The sequence below is a fragment of the Dunckerocampus dactyliophorus genome, chromosome 13, assembly GCF_027744805.1.
Source record: "Dunckerocampus dactyliophorus isolate RoL2022-P2 chromosome 13, RoL_Ddac_1.1, whole genome shotgun sequence".
In the NCBI taxonomy this organism is placed as follows: Eukaryota; Metazoa; Chordata; class Actinopteri; order Syngnathiformes; family Syngnathidae; genus Dunckerocampus; species Dunckerocampus dactyliophorus.
The window spans coordinates 29,515,205-29,541,658 of NC_072831.1; the positions used below are offsets into that span (position 1 = coordinate 29,515,205).

General features: G+C 40.2%; 1 protein-coding gene across 3 annotated transcripts in view; it reads left to right on the forward strand.

The window, feature by feature from the left end:
• Positions 1 to 556: 556 nt before the first annotated feature.
• Positions 557 to 26,454, forward strand: part of dtnbb (dystrobrevin, beta b) — a 32,488-nt gene continuing 6,590 nt past the window's right edge. The window contains exons 1-17 of one of the 3 annotated variants that reach the window (XM_054795584.1): positions 557 to 953; positions 2,649 to 2,696; positions 5,034 to 5,101; positions 5,548 to 5,628; positions 5,743 to 5,956; positions 8,619 to 8,704; positions 8,821 to 8,975; positions 9,092 to 9,197; positions 9,455 to 9,621; positions 13,146 to 13,270; positions 19,500 to 19,577; positions 21,884 to 21,974; positions 23,545 to 23,633; positions 23,718 to 23,831; positions 24,483 to 24,579; positions 26,094 to 26,114; positions 26,235 to 26,394. In XM_054795584.1, the coding sequence (XP_054651559.1) occupies positions 5,035 to 5,101; positions 5,548 to 5,628; positions 5,743 to 5,956; positions 8,619 to 8,704; positions 8,821 to 8,975; positions 9,092 to 9,197; positions 9,455 to 9,621; positions 13,146 to 13,270; positions 19,500 to 19,577; positions 21,884 to 21,974; positions 23,545 to 23,633; positions 23,718 to 23,831; positions 24,483 to 24,579; positions 26,094 to 26,114; positions 26,235 to 26,394 (1,651 nt within the window). In that variant the 5' untranslated portion in view covers positions 557 to 953; positions 2,649 to 2,696; position 5,034. The remainder of the gene's footprint in view (positions 954 to 2,648; positions 2,697 to 5,033; positions 5,102 to 5,547; positions 5,629 to 5,742; positions 5,957 to 8,618; positions 8,705 to 8,820; positions 8,976 to 9,091; positions 9,198 to 9,454; positions 9,622 to 13,145; positions 13,271 to 19,499; positions 19,578 to 21,883; positions 21,975 to 23,544; positions 23,634 to 23,717; positions 23,832 to 24,482; positions 24,580 to 26,093; positions 26,115 to 26,234; positions 26,395 to 26,454) is intronic. The other 2 variants (XM_054795585.1, XM_054795586.1) reach the window with 2 other exon arrangements.

Sequence of the window (26,454 nt, forward strand, 5' to 3'; positions counted from 1 at the left end):
GTTAGCCTACTCCTCCTTTCCTCCCTCCGTTACTTTGCACTTTGTGTTTTCGCGCTCTGTGAGCTCAGTTGAATACTTGATTTGCACGTCGTTCAGAAGGCGGCGCATCCAAATGTCTCAGTGATCACATTTTGTTCACGCAGGTAAAGTTTCTCTTTGTTTTTATCCCAAATAAATGATCAAAATGAACGACAAACGCTCCTTTCACGATCCGGTTATTAAAGCACAATCAGTCTCAATATTTAAAGGGCTCCTGCTATTTAAAAAAATACTTTACTTTTGAGAGAAGAGGCGCTTTTCAAGAAGAAAAAAACCTCCTTCCCGGTGCTCTAATCCACCCCTCGCGCTCTTCAGCAAGTAGGCTAAGATAGCATGCTGTCGCTGTTGAAATGTGTTATGTTAGCACCGTAGCATCACACACGGCGTCTGTGTCCTCCTGTCCCGCTGCTTCGTGTTCAGGGTGAGAAACAGCACCATCTGCTGGACGTGTAAGGCAGCGTCCCCACCGGCGGGCAAGCTGCGGCGCATGAATAATAGCAGCAGTGCGCCTTTAAAGCGGCGTTGACTCGCGCATGCGCGAAAGGGGAGCAGGTGACCGCGCATGGCACCTCCAGTGTTTGCTCCAGCTCCGCCGCCTGGGTGGCTGACGATGCCGAGCGGCGCGTCAGTGTGCGCGGCCACCACCACTGCAGCGCTCCGGGGGCGAGGAGGAGTAGAGCAAGACCACTGAGGACTGATGGACGGCCCGCAGAGACGTTCCTTCCGGTGGTCGCTCCTCGGACTGCTGTGAAGACGACCCGGGTCGACACTTTGATTGATTTCTTCCATCCTTGACATCCTTCCTCGCATCCTTCCTTCCTTCCTGGTGCTGATGCAGCCGAGGATGCTGACGATGCTCTAAACAGGCGGCTGAGGTGATTCGATGGTGGTGGGCTTCGAGCGGACCGACACGGGTGAGAAAACGCGCAGGCATTCCTTTTTTTTGTTAAACAAAAACACACCAAAGAGACGGTTCATCATCATCATCGTCATCATCATCATAACGACACAGCGACGAAATACGGCGCATGATGGCCGCACATGAGTGATTTTGTGATGGGAGGAAGGAGGGGAAGAAACCGCAGAGCAGCGTCAAAAGATGCTCAAGGTGCGGTTACGTGAATGCACCTTTAAGATGATGATGTCACACTCAAGCACGAGCCTTGATTTCTGCACGAGCGTGTCACAATGTTGCAGTCATTGTCAATTATTGACAACTTAGCTGTCTCCTACACCACCGTAGCCATATATAATAACACATAATCGTAAACACGTCATACATACCTGGCATTTTATGCAATTATTAGCAATAATTCAATAGATGATGACAATTATTTAAAGATTTCAATGCGGGATTTAATGAGTTTGATTTTTGTGCAATTGTCAGAATCTTGCTCATCTCAATAGCTCATTATTTCAAAAGTGATCTAGTAAATACAAATCTAATGAAATACATTTTATTTTACGTAATTATTAGCAATAATTACATATATTATTAAAATTACTACAATATTTCAATGTGAGATTTAATTCTTATTTCAACATTTTTTTGCATAAATGGAAAAATCTTGCTCATCTCAATAGTTTACAATTCCTGACTAACATAATGAATAAAATGAATACATTTAATTGTATGTAGTTATTAGTAATAATTAGATATATTGTGGGAATTATTAAAGTAGTTTAACATGAGATTTAATTATTTTTAAAACATTTTTCCCTGTGCAATTGGCAAAATCTTGGTCATCTCAACAGTTTATGATTTAAAAATAATCTAATGAATAAAAATATATTTCAATACATTTCTTTTTGTGTAATTATTTGCAATAACTACATATATTGTGAGAATTATTAAAATAGTTCAACGTGAGATTTAATTCTTTTAAAAACATTTTTTCCCTGAGCAGTTGGCAACATTTTGCTCATCTCAACAGTTTATGATTTCAAAATAATATAATGAAAAAAAATATAATTCAACCTGTTATTTTATGTATTTATTAGCAATAAACAGATTTATTATGACAATAACGCCTAATCTATTCTATTATTAGTTTTTAAATATTGAAATGCAAAATGAAAATACATTAAAATATATCAAAAGCAAGATTGAATCAAACATCATGAATATTTACAGTATAGTATATTTATAAGCAGAGTAAATATTTTAGTATCCCCCTTCACACACAGTATTCTAACAGCATTCTAAATGTTCCTTAGCATCTAATTGATGAATTAATCACAGTTAATCAAGCAATGCAACTGTGTATCTCTTTGAATTTGCCAGTGGGTACAAATAAAGTTTTTTTTAAATTGAATAACTGGTTAGCTATGGCTAAATTGGTGTTCGCAGACACTTTTCGGCGTGAAGTCATGGAGGATTAGTGTTTTCAAACAGAACACATGTAAAATAGCTCAATCATATCTCTTCTAGATGGGGGGGGGCTAAAATGTACACAAAATTCACTCCTACAGAAAGTTCCAGGCTTGGTTAGCATTAGATACATACGCAGAGCACAATATCTAATGCTAGCATTGACAGCAAAAGCGAGTACTATATTATTATCTTGATATATTTGATGTCCGTTTTCTTTTTTTTTTTATCTTTACAGGGTCAAAGTCAAGAGGTACAATTTTGTGTGACACTCTGCCATTGACAGGTAAATACGTAGCTAGCGCGGTTAGCTTGTATCTCAACTCTTACCGCTCAATGGAATGTGATATGATGTGTAGGAATAATAATATAATAAAGATATATGCAGCAAATTAGGACCAAATCTAGACGACAAGATACGTTAATTACGCTGATTCTTGTGGAATTGTTTGACTTTGACACGTTTCCAAATCCATCTGATGTCAAGCTTCCAGCTAGTTAGCTTAGTTTAGTCTGCTGATGTCAAGCCCCCAGCTAGTTAGCTTAGTTTAGTCTGCTGATGTCAAGCCGCCAGCAAGTTATCTTAGTTTAGTCTGCACGGAGCCAGTTGGGGTTCCTCCGAGTGGATAAAAAAAAACAAAACGGCGCACATGCAAACACTCCTACGCTAACAGCTGAGCAATTCACGTCAGATAAGAGTCATTTGTTTATGGCGTTAAAATACTTCTTCTTTTTTGTGGCATACTCTTGAGCGCCGTGACTCGTTTTGCACGTCAGCTGTGAAGACGCACCAGTACGACTCACCATTTGCTCATTTGCATAACTGTATAACGATGCATGTTTGATTCCTTTTTAATGTGTAGGGTGTGACGGTAGGGAAGATAGACGGTTAGGATAGGGTTTTTTTTACTATTACTAGAGACAAAACCCACAATAGGAAACATACACTATTATTAAATGGATGCGAAAAGTAGTTTAGTGAAAATAAAGCCAGAAAAAAATCCTCATGTCATTTCACAACAAGCTAATAGGTTTTTTTCGCCAGTTATAATATAGTATTTTAGTCTTTTTTTTCTACTTTTTTTTTTTACGACGCAGTATTAAGGCCACATAGAAAAAAAATTTGGAGATTTTGAGCAGAAAGTCATAAATTTACGAGCAAAAAGTCGTAAATCGATGAGTATAAAGTATAAAGTTACGACGGAACATTTAAATAATCTGAGATTTGAAAAATAAAATTGTAAATATACGGGAATAAAGTCTTTAATCAAGTCTTAAATTTACGACTTTTTTTTGTCATAAATTTACGACTTTATTCTGGAAATCTCAGATTATTATTATTATTTTTTCTATGTGGCCCTAACACTCCGTCGTATTTTTATACCGCAAGTCTCAGTCCTCCGGGAATACATTTATTATTATTTGAGGAAGAAAGTTGTCGTCTGACAAGAAAGAAAGGACGAAGCCGTCATTTACTAGCAAAAAAAGTCCGAATCTTTCGAGTGTGAAGTCGTATTTTTTGGGAAAAAGTCACAATCTTACGAGAGTAAAGTTACTGATTATTTGAGAAAAAGTTATAATCACGCGATCATAAAGTCCTATTTTTGGAGAATCTCGAATAGAGAAGTCATATTTTTTAAAGTCACAATCGTACGAGAATAAAGTTATTTTTGTAAAAAGTTGTCATCTTACCAGGCAGTAAAAGAGTTTTGTTTTATTTTTTAAGTCAGATTTTTGGAGAAAAAATCTCAATCTTGCGAGAATACAGTGATTTATTATTTAGAAAGTTGTCATCTTAAAAGAATCTCTCGAGAATAAAAGTCGTATTTTTCGAGAAAAAAAACGCAAACTCTCAAGTAGGGCAAAGTAAAAAAAAAACTTTTTTTTAAGTCACAGTCTTACAAGAATAAAGTTATTTATTATTTCAGAAAGAGTGTTGTCATCTCACAAGACAGAAGTCATATTTTATTTGAGAAAAAAGTCAGCATTTCTTGAGCGTAAAGTTGTATTTTTCGAGGAAAATTCAACTTCCAAATAAGACTGGAGATATTCTACAAAGTCAGGGAAGTTGCAGTAATACAGCAAGACAAAATGTGTCAGTTAATTAATGTGATTGCTTATCTAATGAGTGACAGCGGCAACCTTGGACAAAATAATCATAACAACGCCAAAACAAGACAGGAAATAATCCACAAGGTCATAGAAATTTAGGTACAACAAGAATAGAATATGTCATTTATTAAGTGCGACTGCCGCTCTTGCATGTGATTAATGACAGTGACAACCCGACAAAATAAATAATAGGAATCATTCAAAATAAGACTGGAAATATTCCACAAAGTCAGAGAAATTGCAGTAACACGGCAGGAAAGAAGGTGTCAGTTAATTCATGCGATTGCTCCTCTTACAGGTAATTCATGACAGCGTCAACACTGCAAAAAAACTAATCTGAACAATTCCAAATAAGACTGAAAGTAATCCACAAAGTCAGAGAAATTGCAGTAAAAGGGAAGCGATGTCACAAGCGAACGGGGTCGCAGCTGCAATGCTGAGTGTGAGAAGAGGCTAGCGGGGGCTAGGATGAAAGTGCAGTTGAGGTGATGGTGGTGTTGTTGTGTGGCAGGATGATCGAGGAAGGCGGCAAACGAGGAAAGGCCACGGTGGAGAAGAGGCAGCTCTTCATGGAGATGAGTGAGTGGACGCCAAAGTACAAACACGGTGCTCATTGCTGCCACCGGCGACTCCTCAGCCCGGAAAAGCAATCAATTATCACAGCAAGTCTTCCAGGTCCCGACGCAGCAAAACCGCCCCACTGTTCTTTTTCTGAAATGCGGCGTTACTTTTACGCCAGATACACCTTCCAAAAAGTTCAACTTTTGAGTGTTTTCCCAAAGGTCTTGGGGACCGTCAAGATGTTTTCTGGCAAAATGGAGACGAGCCTTAATGTTGTTTTTGTTCAGCAGTGGTGTCCGCCTTGGAACTCTGCCATTAAGACTCTTCAAATGGGCCTAAAAACTTTAATGATGGGCGCAGTTTGAGCCTGGAACAGATTATTTGTACTTCCTTGTTATTATTTTATACAAAATTCTATCAATTTGCAATATATTTCTTCACAAGATTTGTTGTTGTTTTTCCAGGAGCTCAAAACTTTGACGTCATCAGACTGTCCACCTACAGGACGGCCTGCAAACTGCGCTTTGTGCAGAAGCGATGCAACCGTAAGAAGACGCAAAGCCTTGCGTTTGCCATGCCTTCATTTACTGGCAGCTCATAAGCACATCGTGACAGGGCCGTTTGTGAACGTAGCTTGTGGTTGCCTGCGTGTGTCACAGTGCACCTGGTGGACGTGTGGAACATGATCGAGGCCTTTCGAGACAACGGCCTCAACACGCTGGACCACGGCGCCGAGATCAACGTGTCTCGCCTGGAGACCATCTTGTCCTCCATCTACTACCAGCTCAACAAGCGGCTGCCCACCACGCACCAGATCAACGTGGAGCAGTCCATCGGCCTGCTGCTCAACTTCATGGTGGCCACCTACGACAGGTATTTCACTGGCGCATGCTGCTGCGGGCCAGGTTAGCATGCTACAAACTAGACACGCATGTGAATGCTGACCCATATCGTCCAAAGAAACAAGTGACGTGGTTAATAAATGCAAGGTAGTCCCAGATAGCCCCCTTGTGGCTGTGCTTGGAATAAGGAATGACATCAGGGGAATCTGATTGGACACCTTGTAGGCGTTACCTTTGATCTTTCTGCAAAGAACCTCTTTTGTTTACGCGCTGATAAGTCGTGAGGAAGTTATTTCACTTGGCCTCAGTCTGAAGCACGTTTGTGCTCCCTAACCAAGGATTTTTATTTATTGATTTTTTGAAACGCACTTTCATTTTAGATTCAAATTTTTAATTCCAGAAAATATAGCTTTTAAAAAAAATTCAGCTTTTTAAAATGCATTTTAATTCCAGAAAATGTTGACTATTTTTTCGGGGAAAAATTCTGCTTTTTGCTTTTGCTTTTTTAATGCCCTTTTCCCCCCCCTCCAAAAATGCACTGTAATTCTAGAAAATTCAGCTTTTTTTTCCCCTAAAATGCACTTTAATTTTTGAAAATGTATCATTTTTTTAAACTGCATTTTTTTTTAAATTGTAAAAGTTTCATTCTAAAAGAAGAAGAAATACTGAATTTTCTAGAATTAAACTAGGTTTGAAAACAAGGCTATTTTTTTATGAAAGTGCATTTTTGGGGGAAATAAGTTGATTTTTTTGGGGATTAAAGTGCCTTTTTTGAAAAAAAAAATAGAAAGATGCATTTTCTAGAATTAAACTGCATTTTTTAATGTAAAAAAATGTATCTTTCTGTTTTTGGGGGGAGAAAACAGCTTATTTTTTTAGGATTCAAGTGCCTTTAAAAAAAAAATAGAAAGATGCATTTTTTTTAGAATTAAACTGCATTTTTTAATGTAAAAAAATATGCATCTTTCTATTTTTTTTAAAGGCACTTGAATCCTAAAAAAATCATTTTTTTCCCCCAAAAAATGCACTTTCATTAAAAAAAATAGTCTTGTTTTAAAATGCACTTTAATTCTAGACAATGCAGCACTTAAAGAAAATGCACTTTAATTTAAAAAAGGCAGCTTTTGAAGAAAATGCTTTTTTTTTTTACCAAAATGTTTTGGTTTTTTTTTACCAAAAATTGACTTTATTTCCTTCATCAACATTTCCACGTGAACATGCAAGATTGTACGATAACATTTGATATCTAAGAATCAATCAAATAAAATGAAACACATTTAAATGGAAAAAGTAAACCGCTAAACACTGGGCATAAAACTAATGTACACTTGACAGAACCATGAGCACAGATTGCACACGGACAAACGTAGGATTCAAAGTTGGTCCGATAAAACACAAGTTTCATGCTGAAAACGTCGGAACAAAAGCAGCATGAAGGCTGCCGCATACAAGGTCGGTGGTGTGTTATATTTCCCAGTCACCCTGCCTGGATGATGTTTCGCTCCGCTGGACTGCACATTGTAATGCACCCTGGCTCAAGGCCCCCCTGGAGGCACGGTGCACGATGGGGCTCTGAGGTTTATGAGCGGCCGTAAAGCTCCGTCGTTATTGCGCACCCTGAGAGTGATTGACCGCTCGGCCGCAACTGACCCGCTCTGACTGCATCACCGCTGCAAGGATTTCAATGCAAGGTGTTGCATGTTGGCATCGCTTGACTGGGCGATTTTTAGAATAAAGTCGTAAATTTACGAGAAAAATAGTCTGAAAGAAAAGTCGTAAATTCCCGAGAATAAAAGTCGTAATCAGTATCAGTCATCGTGTCATAATTTGATGACTTTTTTTCTCATAAATTTCTGACTTTATTTCTCGTAAATTAATGACTTTTTTGTCATAAATTTATGACTCTATTTCTTGTAAATTTACGATTTTTCTGTCTTAAATTTTCAACTTTTTTTACATACATTTATGACTTTTTTCGAATAAATTTTCGTCTTTTTTGTCATAAATTTCTGACTTTATTTCTTGTAAATTCACGACTTTATTCTCGAAATCTCAGATTATTTTAATACTCCGTCGTAACAGGCATTGCCTGAGACAGCTATGAAAAGGGGGGCCTCATGTGATCTTTGGCCTTGGGAAAAGGTAATATTACGACTTTTTTTCTCGTAAATGTACGACTTTTTGTCATAAATTTATGACTTTTTTATCAAAAAAGGCGTAAATTCACGAGAAATTAAGTCATAAATTTACGACTTATTCTCAAACTCTCCGATTATTTTAATACTCCGTCATTACAGGCATTGCTTGAGACAGCTATGAAGCCTTGAGCAAAGTTAATGTTACGACTTTTTTTCTTGTACATGTATGACTTTTTGTCATAAATTTACAATTTCTTTCTCATGAATGTACTTGTTTCCATAAATTTACAACTTTATTCTAGTAAATGTACAACTTTTTTTTGTCATAAATTTCCGACTTTTTTTCTCGTTAATGTACTTTTTTTTCTGTAAATTTACAACTTTATTCTAGTAAATTTACAACTTTTTTTCTCGTAAATTTACGACCACGTTTCTCTAAATCTCAGATTATTTTTTTCAACGTGGACCTCATACTCCGTCGTACACCTGCAATCCGTCAGCTAGTTAAAAAGTATGACTAAAAATGTGTCCAAAATGCTTTGTGTTTCTGTGCAGCGAAAGCCACGGCAAGCTGACGGTGTTCTCCATGAAAGCCATGCTATCAACAATGTGCGGAGGCAAAATTGTGGACAAGCTGCGCTGTAAGTACAGGAGAGTTGAGCTGATGACAATGAATTGGTGTTCCTGTCGGTGGCCACACGGGGGTGCTGTTGCTTCACACGTCCATTCATTTTCACCGACCATGTTTGGCTCTCAGATATTTTCTCACAGATCTCTGACTCCAGCGGTGTGATGGTGTTTGCCAAGTTCGACCAGTTCCTCCGCGAGGTGCTCAAGCTCCCCACCGCCGTCTTTGAGGGCCCCTCTTTCGGCTACACCGAGCACTCGCTGAGGACCTGCTTCCCTCAGCAGGTAGGAGGAAGACCTCGGCCTCTCACTTCCCCCATCCTTTGTCTCTCGCTGATGCTGTGTGCCTATCTGTGTGTGTGTGTGTGTGTGTGTGTGCGCGTGTGTGTGTTTGCATCTAGAAGAAGATCGTGCTGAACACGTTTTTGGACGTGTTGATGGCAGACCCTCCACCTCAATGCCTCGTTTGGCTGCCGCTCATGCACCGACTGGCTAACGTTGAAAACGGTAAGTAGCGTAAATGCTATAAGTAATGCCTCTATTCGTCATTTATATTCATAGCAAATAACCGCCGGGGTCACTGATTGACACCAAGTCCAAAAAACTGGCACCTGACAGCCTTGGCTGTAAGCAACCTCCTGATGTAGTTTTTTTTCTTGCCAAAATGGTAGTAGCTGCATTTGGAGGCATACACCCAGGGTCCATGCAACAGTTCCTCCACTGTAGCTCCGCCTCCTCTCATGTCCTTCATCTTTCCCTTTCAGTCTTCCATCCGGTGGAATGTTCGTATTGCCGGAGCGAGAGCATGATGGGTTTCCGCTACCGGTGCCAACAGTGCCACGGCTACCAGCTGTGCCAGAGCTGCTTCTGGCGGGGCCACGCCAACGGTCCCCACAGCAACCAGCACCAGATGAAGGAGCACTCGTCCTGGGTAAGACGAAAACCAGCAGAGTGTGATGGGGTGAAAGGTCGATATCGCTCTAGAGGGATGAAGCCTGACGTCTTGGAGAAAGGTTGTTGGCGTTCGGGGCTCATTTTAGCAACATAAATTGTATTGATTGCATGAGCGTTCCTCCAAAGCGAGATCAGAATGGGACTTAGACCGCTTCACTGCACGGGCCGATGGATAAACCCTGGATCTACTGTTAGCAACAACTTTGGCAGTGGTTCGCAATTAGTTTCTGCCACACCCCCCTTAGGGGACAGAATTCTTTTTATCCTTTTTAACTCACTTTAGCCTCTTGAAAATGTAGCCTTTTTCAAAAAAATGCACTTTAGTTCTAGCTTTTTTTTTCAAAAAATTTACTTGGTTTGGTTATTTGGTGGTTTTCGTCCTGGTCGTGGAACACTGGACCAGCTCCAGTACCCTTTCAGGGTCCTGGAGGGTACTTGGGAGTTTGCCCGACCGGTCTACATGTGCTTTGTGGACTTGGAAAAGGCATTTGACCGTGTCCCTTGCGGTTTCCTGTGGGGGGTGCTCCGGGAGTACGGGATTGGTGGCGCTGCTACGTGCCATTCAGTCCTTGTAGAACCGGAGCAGGAGCCTGGTTGGCATTGCCAGCAGGAAGTCCAGCCTGTTTCTGGGGAACATTGGCTTCCACCAAGGCTGCCCTTTGTCACCTGTTCTCTTCATCATTTTCATGGACAGAATTTGTAGGTGCAGCCAAGGTGTCGAGGGAATCTAGTTCAGTGGCCTTATGATCTGGTCTCTGCTATTTGCAGACGATGTGGTCCTGATGGCCTCATGGGGCTGTGACCTTCAGCCTTTACTGTGGGGGGGTTGCATCTGAGTGTGAAGCTTCTGGGATGAGACTCAGCACCTCCAAATCCCAGGCCATGGTTCTCAGTGGGTAAAGGGTGGGTTGGGAATGAGGTCCTGCCCCAGGTGGAGGAGTTCAAGTATCTCAGGGTCTTGTTCACGAGTGAGGGGAGGTTGGAGCGTGAGGTCGATAGGCGGATTGGCGCAGCGTCTGCAGTAATGCGGTCGCTGTACCGGACCATCGTGGTGAAGAGAGAGCTGAGCCGGAAGGCAAAGCTCTCAATTTACCCCCCCCATCTATGTTCCCACGCTCACCGATGCTCATGAGTTTTGGGTCGTGATCGAAAGAAAGAGATGTTGGATACAAGCAGCTGAAATGAGTTTCCTCCGTATGGTAGCTGGACTCACCCTAACAGATAGGGGGAGGGGCTCAGAGTAGAGTCGCTGCTCCTTCACATGGAGAGGAGCCAGTTGAGGTGGCTCGGGCATCTAGTCTGGATGCCTTCCATATGCCTCCCTGGTGAGATGTTCTGGGCATGCCCGGCCGGGAGAAGGCCCCAGGCAGACCCAGGACACGCTGGAGGGATTATGTCTCACAGCTGGCCTGGGAACGCCTTGGTGTCCTCCTGGTGGAGCTGGAGGAGGTGGCTGGGGACCGGGAAGTCTGGACTTCCCTACTGAGACTGCTGCCCCTGCAACCCGGACCCGGATAAGCGGAGGAAAATGGATGGATGGATGGGTGCTTTACGAAATTTACTATAATTTTAGAAAATTTAGCTTTTTTTTTATTCACTTGATTTCTAGAAAATGTAGCATTTTTTGGAAAAATGCACATTAATTCTGGAAAATGCAGCAGTGCGTGGCTCAGATCAAGGGTACCCAAGTGTTACATTTTGGGTAAAATGTCAAACTGGTGGATAGACCTTGGTAATGTTATAAACACAAACTTCAAACATTGCAAAACACACACCCAACATACCAGAGCTGGAGACATCTTCCATTTCCCATAGCAACCCTCCCATGTTCACTCTTTCTTAAATGTAAAGTACATAACCCAGTGTCCACTCGGTGTTAGACTTTTGTTCAAATAATCTTATTTTACTCTTTTATACACAAAAAAATCCCTTTAGTTGCAGAGTTGAGTAATTATTCCATGAATATATACCATTGTAATCATCATGGGGTTTGTTTTTCCATGGAATTATGTTCTGCAAAATTTTCATCAGCAGGCGGACACGAAGGTTATGTACTTTTCACTAATGATTACACAATAGTTATTAGAATATTTGAATAAAACACATTAGAAACCAATTTCAGACATCATTCTTTAATTCTAAGTAGAAATCATCAGAGAAATTATCAGAGAAAATATTGTTAATTTCACAACAAAAGTAGACATGCTTTACATGTAACATTTCAATGTCCAAATATAGACACTTTTTACAACATAGCCGTGCTAGCGCAAAATAAAAACATGAACAGGCTTAATTTATGGTTTGGTAAGCTTCCTCACTCTATAAACGTCAGAGTGATAGGGATAGTACACATTGTTAGAACAACAGTTTCAAATACTACTCAAGTCAAGTTGAAGACAGCAAAGGGTACCCTTGATCTGAGCCATGCACATTACATATTTTACTTTAATTAAACTTGAATTAACTTTAATTAAAAAAAAATAAATTGCACTTTAATTGTAGAGAATTTTGCTTTTTATTTTTAAAAGCACTTTCATTCTAAAAAAATGCACTTTATTTCTAGAAAATGCAGTTTAATTCTACAAAATGTAACGTTTTAAAATGCACCTTAAATCTAGAAAAAGTAGCCTCTTTTAAAAAAAAAAAACGCACTTTAATTCTAGAAAATGTATTTGTTAAATGCAGTTTAATTCTAAAAAAAATGTAGCCTTTTTTTTTTTTAAAAAAAAGCACCTGAATTCTAAAAAAACGATTTTTAATTATAGAAAATACAGCATTCTTTCCCCCCGAAAGTGCACTTGAATTTTTGAAAATGTAGCTTTTTTTTTTTTTTTTTAACGAAAAATGCAGCATTTTTTCAAGCCAACATATCCTAATAATTTTGACATTATGATGAAATATTACATCTTCATGGAAGCATTTTGTTTTTGAACAACGTTGTTGTCAGGTTTGCCCCGGGGCAATTTTCCCACATGAAATAATGTCAGTAGAAATAATCTGTTCCAGTGTCAAACTGTGGCCATCATAACTGTTTTTACTTAAGTATGTTTTACTTCTTTTACTTTACTTGACTAATTTGACATTGTGAGCCGTCATACAAGTCCCACATTGAGACACTAAAAAAACAGTCTTCCTTAACTTTAAACAACTGACAACATGTGCAGGGATGCCGAAATCTGTCAATTCTGGTGTATTGTTCTTCACAAAAGTCGAAAGAAAGCGCTCAGTTTATTCTGTGTTTCCTGCTCAACGGAGCTGCCACAGATGCTGAGATGCACAGATGATGTTAGCTGTGGGTATCATCATATCCATGCGGCGTACAGACGATGCACATTGTAGATTGAAACACATAGAAGCTGTGGTATGACTTTGTCTATCTGTGCAAACAACTGTATGAGCTGCGGGCACCAGCATCATTCAAGCTTGAATAAGGACGCTGACAGAGTGATCTCTGTGCGAGACGACGACGACGCTGACCCCTCCCCGCTGTCGCCTTTGCAGAAGTCTCCGGCCAAAAAGCTGAGCCACGCCATCAGTAAATCTCTGGGCTGCGTCCCCATCGGAGAGCCCCCGCATCCCGTGTTCCCTGAGCAGGCCGAGAGACCGCAAGAGCCCCCTCACACCGTGTAAGTGTCATCACCATGTCGCCGCCTCCGCCGTCATAACCCGCTGTCGCTCGGAACCTGATGTGATATACTGCCCGGGCGCCGCTGTCCTCATTGCGTTGGCGACGAAGCGCTGCCCATGCAGGTTGTTACTATTAGAGTTTTTTGTTTCCCCTCTCCGACAAAGTGTGCATCTCCAAGGACGCTATTGTGCACTTCCACGTATAGTTGCAGATTCTCGATCAAAACATTCTTTTTCTTATCTGTGGGATAATCCACCTTCCGCAAGGCATGCTGGGAAGTTACCCAGGATGAGTGACTATGGTGAGATGGATCCATAGCTGCGGCACTGATCGCCCCCCATCACGCCACCTTCTATTTTGCGAGTAATCGATGCCACACACTACATCACATTCAGCAGCGTAACATTAAGGAGCGGGACAGGAGGACAAAAACGATAGCAATAGCTATGTGATGCTACAGCGCTAACATCACATTTTTTAAAAATGCGGTTTAATTCTAAAAAAAATGCAGCGTTTCTTTTAAAATGCACTTTAATTCTTGAAAATGTAGCCTTTTTAAAGATACACGTGAATTGTGATTATACCTGCGTATATCTGTCGTCCCATGTTTGTTCCCCCGCCGACTCCGAAACTCAGACTGGATGGTTGTCAGGAACGCTGCCAAGCCTCCACTCTCCCCTTTGATTGATGACACATTAGAGAAAAGTCTTTGGAGTGAGGTGTTTCCATCCTCCCTGTCAGGGATGTGAGTGTACGTGCAAATCTGCTCAACTTTGATTCCGGCTCCCAAACCGAACAGACGCCGTTCTCCCAGTTGTCCGACGCCTCGCTGTTCCAACTCCGTTTTCAACTTTTTCTGGCACCTGACAGCCAAGCCGGCTTTTGCTTCCGCTCGGGGATTTTTGTCTTTAAGGTTTGGGACGTGTGTCTCTGGGAGTTTGCATCCAGGATCACAGCTTCTTGCCGCTTGACTCGCGCACCGCTTACCGCCTCGGGCTTTTAAGCACGAAAATAGCGCACACAAAAAACCCCAGCCGACTTCCCAGTTTTTGTCTAAGTCAGCTGCATTTTTGTTCGGTTGCAAATGGGGGCATCAACACACAGAGTGGTGTGAAAAAGTGTTTCCCCCCTTGCTGATTTCTTTTTTTTTTTGTATGTTTGTCACACTTAAATGTTTCTGCTCATCAAATACATTTACATTAAATATTAGCCAATGACAACACAGTTGAACACAATACCTTTTTTATTATGAAGGAACACACGCCCGCCACGCCTACTAAGCAGCCACACAGCACAGATGAAGGACAGGGAGAGTCGGCACTGCCAAGAAAACGTCAAGCTGCTGTCTCAACATCGCTATCTGCTGGAGCCTTAATGATTTTGTTTGTTCCTTTGTTGCTAGGCAGAATTCACAGAGCCCCACGTTAGCAGAGGAAGGACAGGGACAGTTGGCATCATCAAATACACTTTTTTTCACTGCAATGGCATCTGCTCGATCACTTGACGCCAGGCAGAATTCATGCGGAATATGAAGCGAAATATGACGCTAGCTTTATTGTTTTCTACGCAAGTCGTGGCAGATTGCCACGCTGCCTCACACAGTAGAGAAATGACAGGGAGAGTCGGCACAGTCTATGGTCTACACCATTTGTAGGGCACAATTACAGAATTACTACTTAGTGGGCCTGTCACGGTAATAACGTTTGTCGATAATTGATATTATTGACAACATTTTTTGAGACCATTTTTATCAATGGTATGTCATAATAATGAGAGTACATCGTATCGAAAGTAATAAACTGTAATTTCTAAAGAGTATCTAACATTGTAACTGGAATGTCAAAGGCACGATAAAATAACATCAATGCATGATGGGAAGAAGTTACAATAGTTAGTTCAAATAGTTCTTTTTTTAGCTGCTTATACAACGGAAATAATGATCATTTTCTCAAAACTTTATATTTTGTTTTGTTTGTTTCTCACATAATGTTGTTTCTGACATAAAAAATAATGTCTTTTTTCTGTAATATTTCAACTTTATGCTGCGTTAATTTTATATTCATTTATTTTATATTCATTTTATTTTTCTTGTTATATCACACCTTGTTTGCTGTTAGTTGCTGTTTGTTTTTTTTGTTAAATTATATTTATGGAATGTGCCGCGGGCCAATAAAAAACAGCTGCAGCCCACAAATGGCCCCCGGGCTGCGCTTTGGACGCCCCTGACCTCCACTGAATGACAGCTTTTTGTCATTGCAGCGCCATCTGCAGGATGTGGTGCTGGCCACCACCTCTCACAGAAGGTCGCTACCTCACTTTCTGTCCTTGACTGAGTCCCTGGCGGTGCCGTTAAGACGGGACGGAACATGACCACCCCTCCCCACCCAGCCACCGCTCCCCAGTGAGTGTTTTTACAGCCCTGGATGACACAACGCGGAGGTGAAGTGCTTCATCCTTCGCTTGTGCAGCTTTCATTATTATTTTTTTAAATTTAGGACTTAATGTCCCCTCTTGTCCACGCCCCCCCACACTGTGAGTTCAAGGAAGGTGCATGCACCGTCATTGACGGCTCCTACTAACCTCTGAGACGCCTTGACCCCGGTGACAAATAACCAGCTCTATTTATAGACTGATAGATTCATGCAACAGGGGGCGGAGTCAGGACGTATAAATGCATTTATGGCACAGACTGACGAGTTGAGTCAAAGAGAGACAGGAGAGAGATGGGGCGGGGGGTGAGGGAGACTGCGTCGTCACGAGGTCAGGTGACTGTGGAGTTTCCGTGGAGACAGCAGCAGCAGCAGCAGCAGCATAGTAGCGGAGATGCTGGTCTGCGCTGGCGGTCGCATGTGTGGTTCTTCCTAGGCGGGCAGGTGCATTCTCTCCTGGCTGAGGTAAGCCGGATTGTTTACTGAGCTTTTTTTCTCCATATTTTTGCTGCCGAGACGAGCAGGTAGTGTCTGTTTTTGAAAGAATAGATCGGTACTTCATGTATTGTCTTCTTACTAACTTAGCTGCCGGGTGTGTGATGAGCGTGATTGAACTCCGGAGACGCACGGTGCTTCAAAGTAAATCCATTTCATTTGCAGCCAAACTGCTGAATTGGACAAAATCAGCATCATTGGCTGCTCAGCCTTTTTATGTGATAATGTGTTCTTAAAATAAGACTGCCGAGTCGGGGATGTGTCCCCGCGGAGGCGATATTTCGCCGGATCGCTTAACGAGACCCCCGTGGCGCCTGTGGATGGAGTTCGGGGTGGGTCCAGATGGAGCACATGTCTCGGTTTCGTAGGTTCCTCGTCTGCCCATCTTGCTTCTTGTTAGTCACAGGGAACTTGGAGCGGCAATTTCTTCTGAAATGGAGTGTGAAGGTTGATCACAGCATATCATAGCAATCCTCCTATACGAGGGATTAATAATACGGATTAACTAAGGGGGAACTGAACCATGAATTAAATATTATATTGTCATATTATTTTTAGCTGGGTGGGGGTGTCTGAACCACTCTCCTCATGCCAGTGTTGGAGTAACGAGGAGTTGGATTGCAGCTCTCGATGCTCTGCTGGTCCAAGTACTGCCTTCCTTTTTGCCTCAATGGCTTCAAGACGTGATTAATAGACAACCGCTCAATTAATTGAGTCATTAGTTCATCATTATTTTGTGTAGCGCTAGTAGATAAAGTGGAACCTCAGTTAGCGTCATCCATCTGGTCCGGAAGCGAAACGAACGCTAACTGAATCAGTTTTTCCCTAAAAGAAAATCCAAAAATGTGAACACAAAACACATTTGTATGCTTTTACATGCACGAAACAATTGGAAATGTGTACACATGAGGAAGGATAGGTATAAATGAACATTTAAGGTCACTTTCACCGTGACTGAAGACGAGCGAGATCCACCTTCGTGTTTTCTTATTTCAGGGATTCCATCGTGTTGCTCACCTTCTTGATCTAAACGTTGGCTCCACTGTGGCTTATTTTGCAGCCATGATCAATAAAAAAAAGGCAGTGACTTGTGGCGTAACTGTGTGAGATCTACAATGTCAACCGATGACTTACGGTTACGAACGCGTTACGAACACAGTGGGAACCCTGAAGTGTACTACTAAGACGATAACCGGAAAATGTACGCAAACCCAGGCCAAATTTTGGCATACATTTTTAACACACTGTAATCCCTTGTTTGTCGGGGTTAATCGCGAAATGGCGAGGGACTACCGCAAATAAAAAATACCCAAACTGGGGCGCATGCAAACTGAGGTTCCACTGTACAAGTCTGCCCCCTTGTGGCTGTGAGCGGCTCTGCATAGAGAAATCCTACGACTGGATGCTCTGGCCATACCCGGGCATTGCCGCATTACTGTCCAAAACCTCCGCTTCCAACTTTGATATTTTGTAGGCGTGAGCAAGATACTACCAGCCCACCTGTCCTGAACGAGCACCACCTTTTTTTCTTTGAGGGATTTTTAGCTTGTTTAGCAACGACGTAGTTGTTACGCCAGGGGTGTCCAAAGTTTTTTTCAGCGAGTAATAGTGAAAAATGAAAGGATGTAACTTTGCCACTTTGATATTTAGTAAAGCAACACATGTAGAGATGCTAACAAGTTGTATATATTTCAGGAAAAGTCATATAGGTGAAAAAGCCTAATATGAACTTCGCTCTTTACTCTTTTTTTCCATTTTTGCCGTTTTTTTTGTTTCATGTTAAATAATCTTTGTAAATTTTCTTCTTGTGATATTATCACTTTATTCCCATAATATTTTGACTTTATATATAATATGACTTTTAAAAAATAACATTTTTTTCTGAAATTTTTCAGTGTTATGCTATAAAAATGACATTATTTTTCCTCATAATATTATGAGTTTATTCTCGTAAAATTGTGCCATTTTTTTTCTGTTAGAATACGACTTTTTTATATTTTGACTTTATTTTCATAAAATTACAGATGTTTCCATTTTTGCAGTTGTTTTTTTTTCAAATATTTCAACTTTCTTCTTGTATATTTACTTCCTGTATTTGACATTATTTCCAAAATTGCAATTTTTTTGTTAGAAGATGACTTTTTTCAACATTTTGACTTTATTTTCTTAAAATTGCTGTTGATTTTTTTCATTTTTTATGTTATATTTTAAAATTTTCCAAGTATTTCAACTTTCTCCTTGTAAATTTTCTTCTCGGAATGTTATAACTTTATTGCCATAATATTCCCACATTATAACATTTTCCCCAACTTCATTTTCCAAAAATGTCAACTTTATTTTGTTTAGTTTGTTTCTCACAGTGTTACGACTTCAAAAAATAACATATTTTTTCTGAAATATTTCGACTCTATGCGACTAAAAAGACGTTATTTGTCCTCATAATATTATGAGTTTTTCTACGTAAAATTGCGAATTTTTCATGCGAGAATATGACATTTCTTTTAATATTTTTACTTTATTTTTTAATATTACCACTGACTTTTTCATTTTTGCTGTTGTTTTTTTATTTTAATTTTCCAACAATTTCAACTTTTTTTTCTTGTAAATTTTCTTTCTGTCATATTATGACTTATTTTCATCATATTTTGACTTTATTCTCAGAATATTTTAACATTTTTTCCAAAAAAAGGCTGTTTCTTATATTACAACTTAAAAAAATAACATACTGTGTGTGTTCTTTTTTCTTGTAAATGTTCCGTCGGTAATGTTCAGACTTTACTCCCGTAATACTGTAACTTTTTCCCAAAAGTACTTTTTCAAAAATTACAACTTTAAAAAATTTTGTTTGTTATTTATTACGACTTAACAAATGTTATTTTTCTTTCATATTTCAACTTTATGCTACTAAAATGACATTCTTGTTCCTCATAATAGTCCAGTTATTCTCGTAAAATTACAACAATTAATATTTTAAATTTATTCTTCTAAAATGACTGCTGATGTTTCCATGTTTGTTGCTTTTTTGAAGGTTTTTTAAAAGTGTTTTTGTTCAATCATATTTTTAGAATGTGCCACAGGCCAATAAAAAAAACAAAAATGGCCCCTGGGCCCGCACTTTTGGACACTCCTGTGTTTATCGTTGAATACAAGCAATGTTTGAATGTTTGTCTCTCAGCTTTCACGCAATGACATAATTCGAGACTCTTTTAGCTGAAGCTCAGGTCAATACAGCTTCACATGCCAACTCTTCCAGCCCCGCCTCCTTACGACGTGGCATTAAAGAGCTCTAATCTTGTCTTGTAGTCAGCCCAAAGCAGCGGCCAACCGCATGAGCGACACAGTGCTCGTGTCCTCCGGGGGGGCGGCCGCTCCTGCCAAAAGGTAAGCCAAGCCACCCCTCCCCTCCACACCACCCTCCCCCGACTCGTCGGCGAAGCAGCGAGGATTGGCCCAGATGTTGAGGAGATGACTGACTTCTCAGAGTGCAGATGTTACGTGATCCCTCGCACGCATCTGAGCAGCATGACTCAGTCTCCTTCTCCCTCTTTTTTTTTTGAATGCACTGATCCGACAAGTTGAGTGGCGTCATGCAGATAGAAAGTGATGTCTCCACACAGGACGGCCATTATCTTGCTGGGGTGCAGTGCAGTATTCAAATGTGATGTGTCGCGATGTCAACATGGGCCAAAAATGGTGTCTCTTCTTCCCTTTTTTGTTATTGATGAAACTGTAATGAACCGCTTGCCCTCTAGGTGGCGCTAATTGTGCTTTCATCTACTTTTGTATCAGAATATACTGTAATAATAATTTATTATTATTGTTATTATTTCATTTATTTCACAAAATTCAAGCTCCATGAACTACGCAATAGCACACACTGGACAATAAGTCATTTTTACTTTTTTTTTAATTTTAATTTGTTCTTTTAAATATTATTGTATTTATTTCATTATTTTACTTTAGATTTTAAAAATTATTTTTATTTCTTTATTATGTAATTTGTGTCACAAAATTCAAGCTCAAGAAGAGACATTTCATGTGGAAAGGCAGGTTATTCAACGAGGCAATAGCACACAGGATGACTACTGTAGGCGTTGGCTATGGTAATGTAACATATTAACAGTGACTTGACTTTTAAAAATATGTTTAATTATATATTCTATATTCTATATATATATATATATATATGTGTGTGTGTGTGTGTGCATGGCTCAGATCAATGGTACCCAAGTGTTACATTTAAAATGTTAAACTGGTGGATAGACCTTGGTAATGTTATCAACACAAACTTCAAACATTGCAAAACACACACCCAACATACCAGAGCTCGAGACATCTTCCATTTCCCATAGCAACCCTCCCAAGTTCACTCTTTCTTAAATGTAAAGTACATAACTCGGTGTCCACTCGGTGTTAGACTTTTGTTCAAATAATCTTATTTTACTCTTTTATACACAAAAAAATCCCTTTAGTTGCAGAGTTGAGTAATTATTCCATGAATATATACCATTGTAATCATCATGGGGTTTGTTTTTCCATGGAATTATGTTCTTCAAAATTTTCATCGGCAGGCGGACACGAAGGTTATGTACTTTTCACTAATGATTACACAGCAGTTATTAGAATATTTGAATAAAACACATTAGAAACCAATTTCAGACATCATTCTTGAATTCTAAGTAGAAATCATGACAAAATGATCAGAGAAAATATTGTTAATTTCACAACAAAAGTAGACATGCTTTACATGTAACATTTCAATGTCCAAATATAGAAACTTTTTAGAACATAGCCGTGCTAGCGCAAAATAAAACCATGAACAGGCTTAATTTATGGTTTGGTAAGCTTCCTCACTCTATAAACGTCAGAGTGATAGGGATAGTACACATTGTTAGAACAACAGTTTCAAATACTACTCAAGTCAAGTTGAAGACAGCAAAGGGTACCCTTGATCTGAGCCATGCACATATATACTGCATATACAAGTCGCAGGACCAACCAAACTGTGAAAAAAAACCTTGTCTGAGGATACCCCATGAGGTGTAATGGCATATGTGGCGCCCCCTCTGGGTCTTGTTGAACATGTGAGCATACATCTGACATGTGATACAGATAATGACTTGCTTGATGGCATCCATGTTTTTCAAGCAATCTTGCTCATATTTGGCACACATGTGCTTGTCAGCCCCCTGAGAGTGTGTACCTAATGCCCTGGTGATTGGGCAAACAGCGCCACCGTGTGGTGTATTTATCATAAAAATAAAAGCATGGGCTCATGTTTTGACACATTTTAAGGCATTCAGAAGAAGAAGAGTTATCGTCCACGCTCGTCGTCTTTTTCAAGCTGTGTAGTCTCTCGTCCTTTCATCACATTTGAGCACGTTTGAAGTCTTTTAGATGAGCCAAAATAGCATTGCTCGCATGTGACAGACGGCCGCTTTGGCCGGTGAATATTAATCTGCTGCATAATTGAAAAGTGTCCCGCTTGCTTTCACACGAACGCGACGCGACGCTCTCGCTCTCGTTCTCTCTCGGGTCCTCTTTGACGAGAGCACTCTCGTCTCGTGGCACCACACCACCCTCGTTCACGCGCCTCTGCAGATCACATGACCTTCGTCTCGCAAATTCCCCCGCCTGAAATGTGCTTTTGGCGAGTCGCGTTGACTGTTGTTGACTTTTTTGTGCAGCGTCCTGGAGAGTCCCAGCCGGCTGGACGAGGAGCACCGCCTCATCGCCCGCTACGCCGCACGCCTGGCGGCCGAGGCAGGGAACTCCACGGTGAGTGCAAGATGAAACGTGACGCTTCCACCAGACTTTTCTGTTACATTCACGGCTACAAAAAAACAATAACAACAAAAATGTGATGATTTTCTTGCTCGGGATTGTATGGAAGCCCGTTTCCACCAACGAAAGCAAAATAATATCACTCATAAATATGAGATTAAAGATAATTATGAGATAAAATGTCTAAATTATGAGGTAGCAAAGTCATAATTATGAGATAAAGTCCAAATTATCACATAAAAAGTCCAAATTATGAGCTAAAAAGTTGAAATGGTGAAATAACGTCATAACTATGAGATCAAAAATGAAAATTATGAGGTAGCAGAGTCATAGTTATGAGATAAAAAGTATAAATTATGAGCTAAAAAGTCATAATTATGAGACAAAAAGTCGAAATTATGAAATAATGTCATAACTATGAGATAAAAAATGAAAATTATGAGGTAGCAAAGTCATAGTCATGAGCTAATAAGTATGAATTATGAGCTAAAAAGTAAAAATTACAAGATAAAAAGTATAAATTATGAGCTACAAACTGCGCATTATGAGCGAAAAAGTTGAAATGACGAGATTAAAAGTCATAATTACGAATAAACTGTCAAAATTATGAGATAGGAAAGTCATAATTATGAGATAAAAAGTCCAAATTATGAGCTAAAAGTCATAATTATAAAACAACAAGTTGATATTATGAAATAACGTCATAACTATGAGATAAAGAATGAAACTTATGAGGTAGCAAAGTCATAGTCATGAGATAAAAAGTATAAATTAGGACCTAAAAGTCAAAATTACGACATAAAAAGTCATAATTATGAGCAAAAAATTCAAAATTATGACATACAAACTGCGCATTATGGGTGAAAATGTCGAAATGACGAGATTAAAAGTAATTATGAATAAACTATCCAAATTATGAGATAGGAAAGTCATAATTATGAGACAAAAAGTCCAAATTATGAAATAAAAAGTGTGGCCAGTCTCTCCTGTTGTTGCCATCAGCGGGTAGAACCAGGGCAGCGCAGCCAACTTGCCCTGGCAGGCGAGGCTCGCTGGGGCACGCAGCCCTGCCATGCCTGTGATTATCCTCATTCATCCAGGTCATTGTACTCTCAAGGGACTGAATGGATGGCAACTGGACGCTTCAGGTTGTCTTAGAAGACGAGAAGGCTTTATCAGTGCATCAAAGACTAGGTGGGACACACAGCAGTCAGACTAGATAGGACAGCTCTAGTCTGAGAACTTGGTGCAAGATCCAATGTACTGTATTTATCCCGTAAAGGAGGAGGCATGTCCACACAGGAAAGGTTTGGTGCTTCTGTGGTGTGAAATAGCGGTCGTTGGGATACAATGGAGTGGGGCCTCTGCCCACCATCGATGGTCGTTTGGGTGGTATCACCTTCGTTAGCATCCCCTTCAGATGTAATGATGGTCATGGACCCACCTGAAACCGAGGTGGCTGTGACTTGTGCATTTGTTAGCAGCTAAATGATTGGGATGAAAGGACAGCTTTTTTTTCCAATTCACAGTGTGTGCTTTTTTTGTTCTTCTTTTTGCTCTGCAGCAACAATGCCCTCCCTCAGACTTGAGTTTCAACTTTGATGCCAACAAGCAGCAGAGGCAGCTGATCGCAGAGCTGGAGAACAAAAACAGGTCAGCTTCGTCGTACACCGGCCAGTAAAACTGCGCCCAACAGAGGTTGAGTTCCGTCTTGGCTAAACCGGCTGTGTTCTCCAGGGAGATCCTGCAGGAGATCCAGAGGCTGCGTCTGGAGCACGAGCAGGCCTCCCAGCCCACGCCGGAGAAGGCCCAGCAGAACCCCACGCTGCTGACGGAGCTGCGGCTGCTCAGGTAACAACCTTTTTTAGCGCTTCATCACTAATCGACTAATGAATTCAGGACAAATAGTAGCTCTGCATCACCTATTTGATGATTGTTAAACCTTCCCCTTCAGTTTGGTATTAAATTAATATGCAGATTTAAACCACAGCCATCACGAGTGGACAAACAAAGTGATGCTCAAATTCAAGCCATTCAAACAGACTGGAATATCTGGATATATAGGATGATTGTTTATCTATTTATCAGCACTCACGTGGAACTTTATCAAAATGTAACCATGCAAAATCTAAAATTTTGACCCGGAATTACTATAAAATGAATTACCTAATTAATTATGTTCAACATTTCAAGTTAATTAAGATAAAAAGGTGTATGTTTTTTAAGTGTGCAGGAGTAGGGGCTACATGTCTTCAGGGGTACGCCCCAGTAGAAATTCTGGGAACCACTGACATGCAGTATACAGTATGTTACAGTGGCAAGGTGCAAAAGAAGAAAGCTGAAAATGCCAAAAACACAGAAACCCCAAAAAACACTTGTATGAGAGAAAAGGTGCAAGTTCACAGAACAAACAGGAGTTAACCAGGCTACCAGGGGCGCAAGCATGTGCACCAGCATGGCCTTATGTGTGTGTGTGTGTGTGTGTGTGTGTGTGTGTGTCAGACACAGAAAAGACGAGCTGGAGCGGCGCATGTCAGCCTTGCAGGAGAGCAGACGGGAGCTGATGGTGCAGCTGGAAGGACTCATGAGGCTGCTGAAGGTACCAATCTTTTTTAAACTGTTTCAAACAGGGGTGCTCACACTTTTTCAATAAATATGGCAGTAAAGATAATTACGCATACATCCAATTAGCATTTGCGACCAAACATTACAGATACAAGAAGCAAGAAATGAAAAAGACTATGCAAAAGGAAATGCAGCTGAAGTCAAGGCAACATATTGAAAAGGTTTCAGCAATGGGCACATTTTCCATTTCATCATGAAATAATCGTTGAAGAAGTGGACGTGTAGAAAACACTGATTTCCGTAGAGGAGTTCATGACGCCAAGCAAAGCCATCAAACAATACACTCTTTTTTCTACATAACTAGCCGCTACAAGTGAACAGGTAACTTTTGTTATCGATACAAGCATCTTATCGCTGAGTTGGTTTATCCGTAATCACAATAATAAACATGAAAGTTGCATCTCCATGTGAAGCTTGAAAAGCAAGAGCGAATCAGGATGTCAGCTGACTGACGTCATATGACATGTACAAAGTGACGTTTATGCAATCGACCCAAACTACCTTGGCAGTCTACCGCTAGCTCGCAAGCGATGCAACGGGCACCCCGGTTAAAAATATGACCTCAGGCTACACCAGGGGTGTACAAACCTTTTTCTCCAGCGAGGGCCACATAGTGAAAAATTAACGGGTGCAACTTTGCCGCTTTGATATTTCGTAAAGCAGCACATGCAGATATGCTAAGAAATTATATACATTTCAAGAAAAAAACAGCATCTCAGCTTTTTCATATTGCTGAAATTCCTTGCTCCTTTTCCCCCCATTCCCCTCATTCAGCTTCATTTTGTTCTGTTTGTTTCTCATAAAGTTACGACTTACAACCTCCTTTTTGACATAATTTCCATAATATTTTGACTTTATTCCCATAATATTATTTTCCCCAATCTAATTTTTCAAAAATGACTACTTTATTTTGTTTTGTTTCTCATAATATTACAACTTAAAAAAACCCCAAAAAACTCTATTCTATAAAATTGACATGATTTTTTTCTCTTAATATTGTGACATTATTTATGTAAAATTACTGCTGATTTTTCCATTTTTGCAGTGTAAAATTTTTCAAATATTTCAACTGCATTGTTTTCCTCTCATAATTATGACCTTATTCCCATGATATTTTGACTTTATTGCCATAATATTACAACATTTTCCCCAAAAATATAATTTTATTTTGTTTTGCTTGTTTGTCATTACATTACGACTTTAAACGACAACTTTGAAAATGTTTTTTTCTAAATGTATGCTACTAAAATGATGTTATTTTTCCTGGTAATATTGCATTATTCTCATAAAATTATGACTTGTTCTCATTAGATTACAACTTTTGTCTGTTAATATATTGACTTTGTTCTTGTGAAATGACTGCTGATTTTTTTCAATGCTAGTATATTTGTTAGATGATATTTTTAGAACGTGTGGACACCCCTGGGCTGCAGGTTCACAAATCCCTGACTGTTGCTTTAATGATGCTCTTCTTTTGCTTGCTGACAGGATGAGGAACAGAAGCAGGCCGTGAGTGGACCTTCTATAAATCAGTTTCATTTGATCAACTCAAAGGTTGAAGCCATTTTTCCAGAGAAAAGTCAATAGCGACTAAGAGTCCACCTTTTGTTTTTATCGGTGTCTTTCCAGTCCCAGTCTGGAGGCTCTCCTCACTCATCCCCCAGCCACGGGGCAGGCTGCTCCATGCCCATGCCTATACGCTCCACCTCAGCTGGCTCCACCCCCACTCACACGCCGCAAGACTGCCTGGCAGGTGTGGGAGGCGACGTGCTGGAGGCCTTCGCTCAGGGTAATAAAAGACCTGAAAAAAACCCCACGTAACCAGGTCTCAAAGCACCGGCGGGGACGT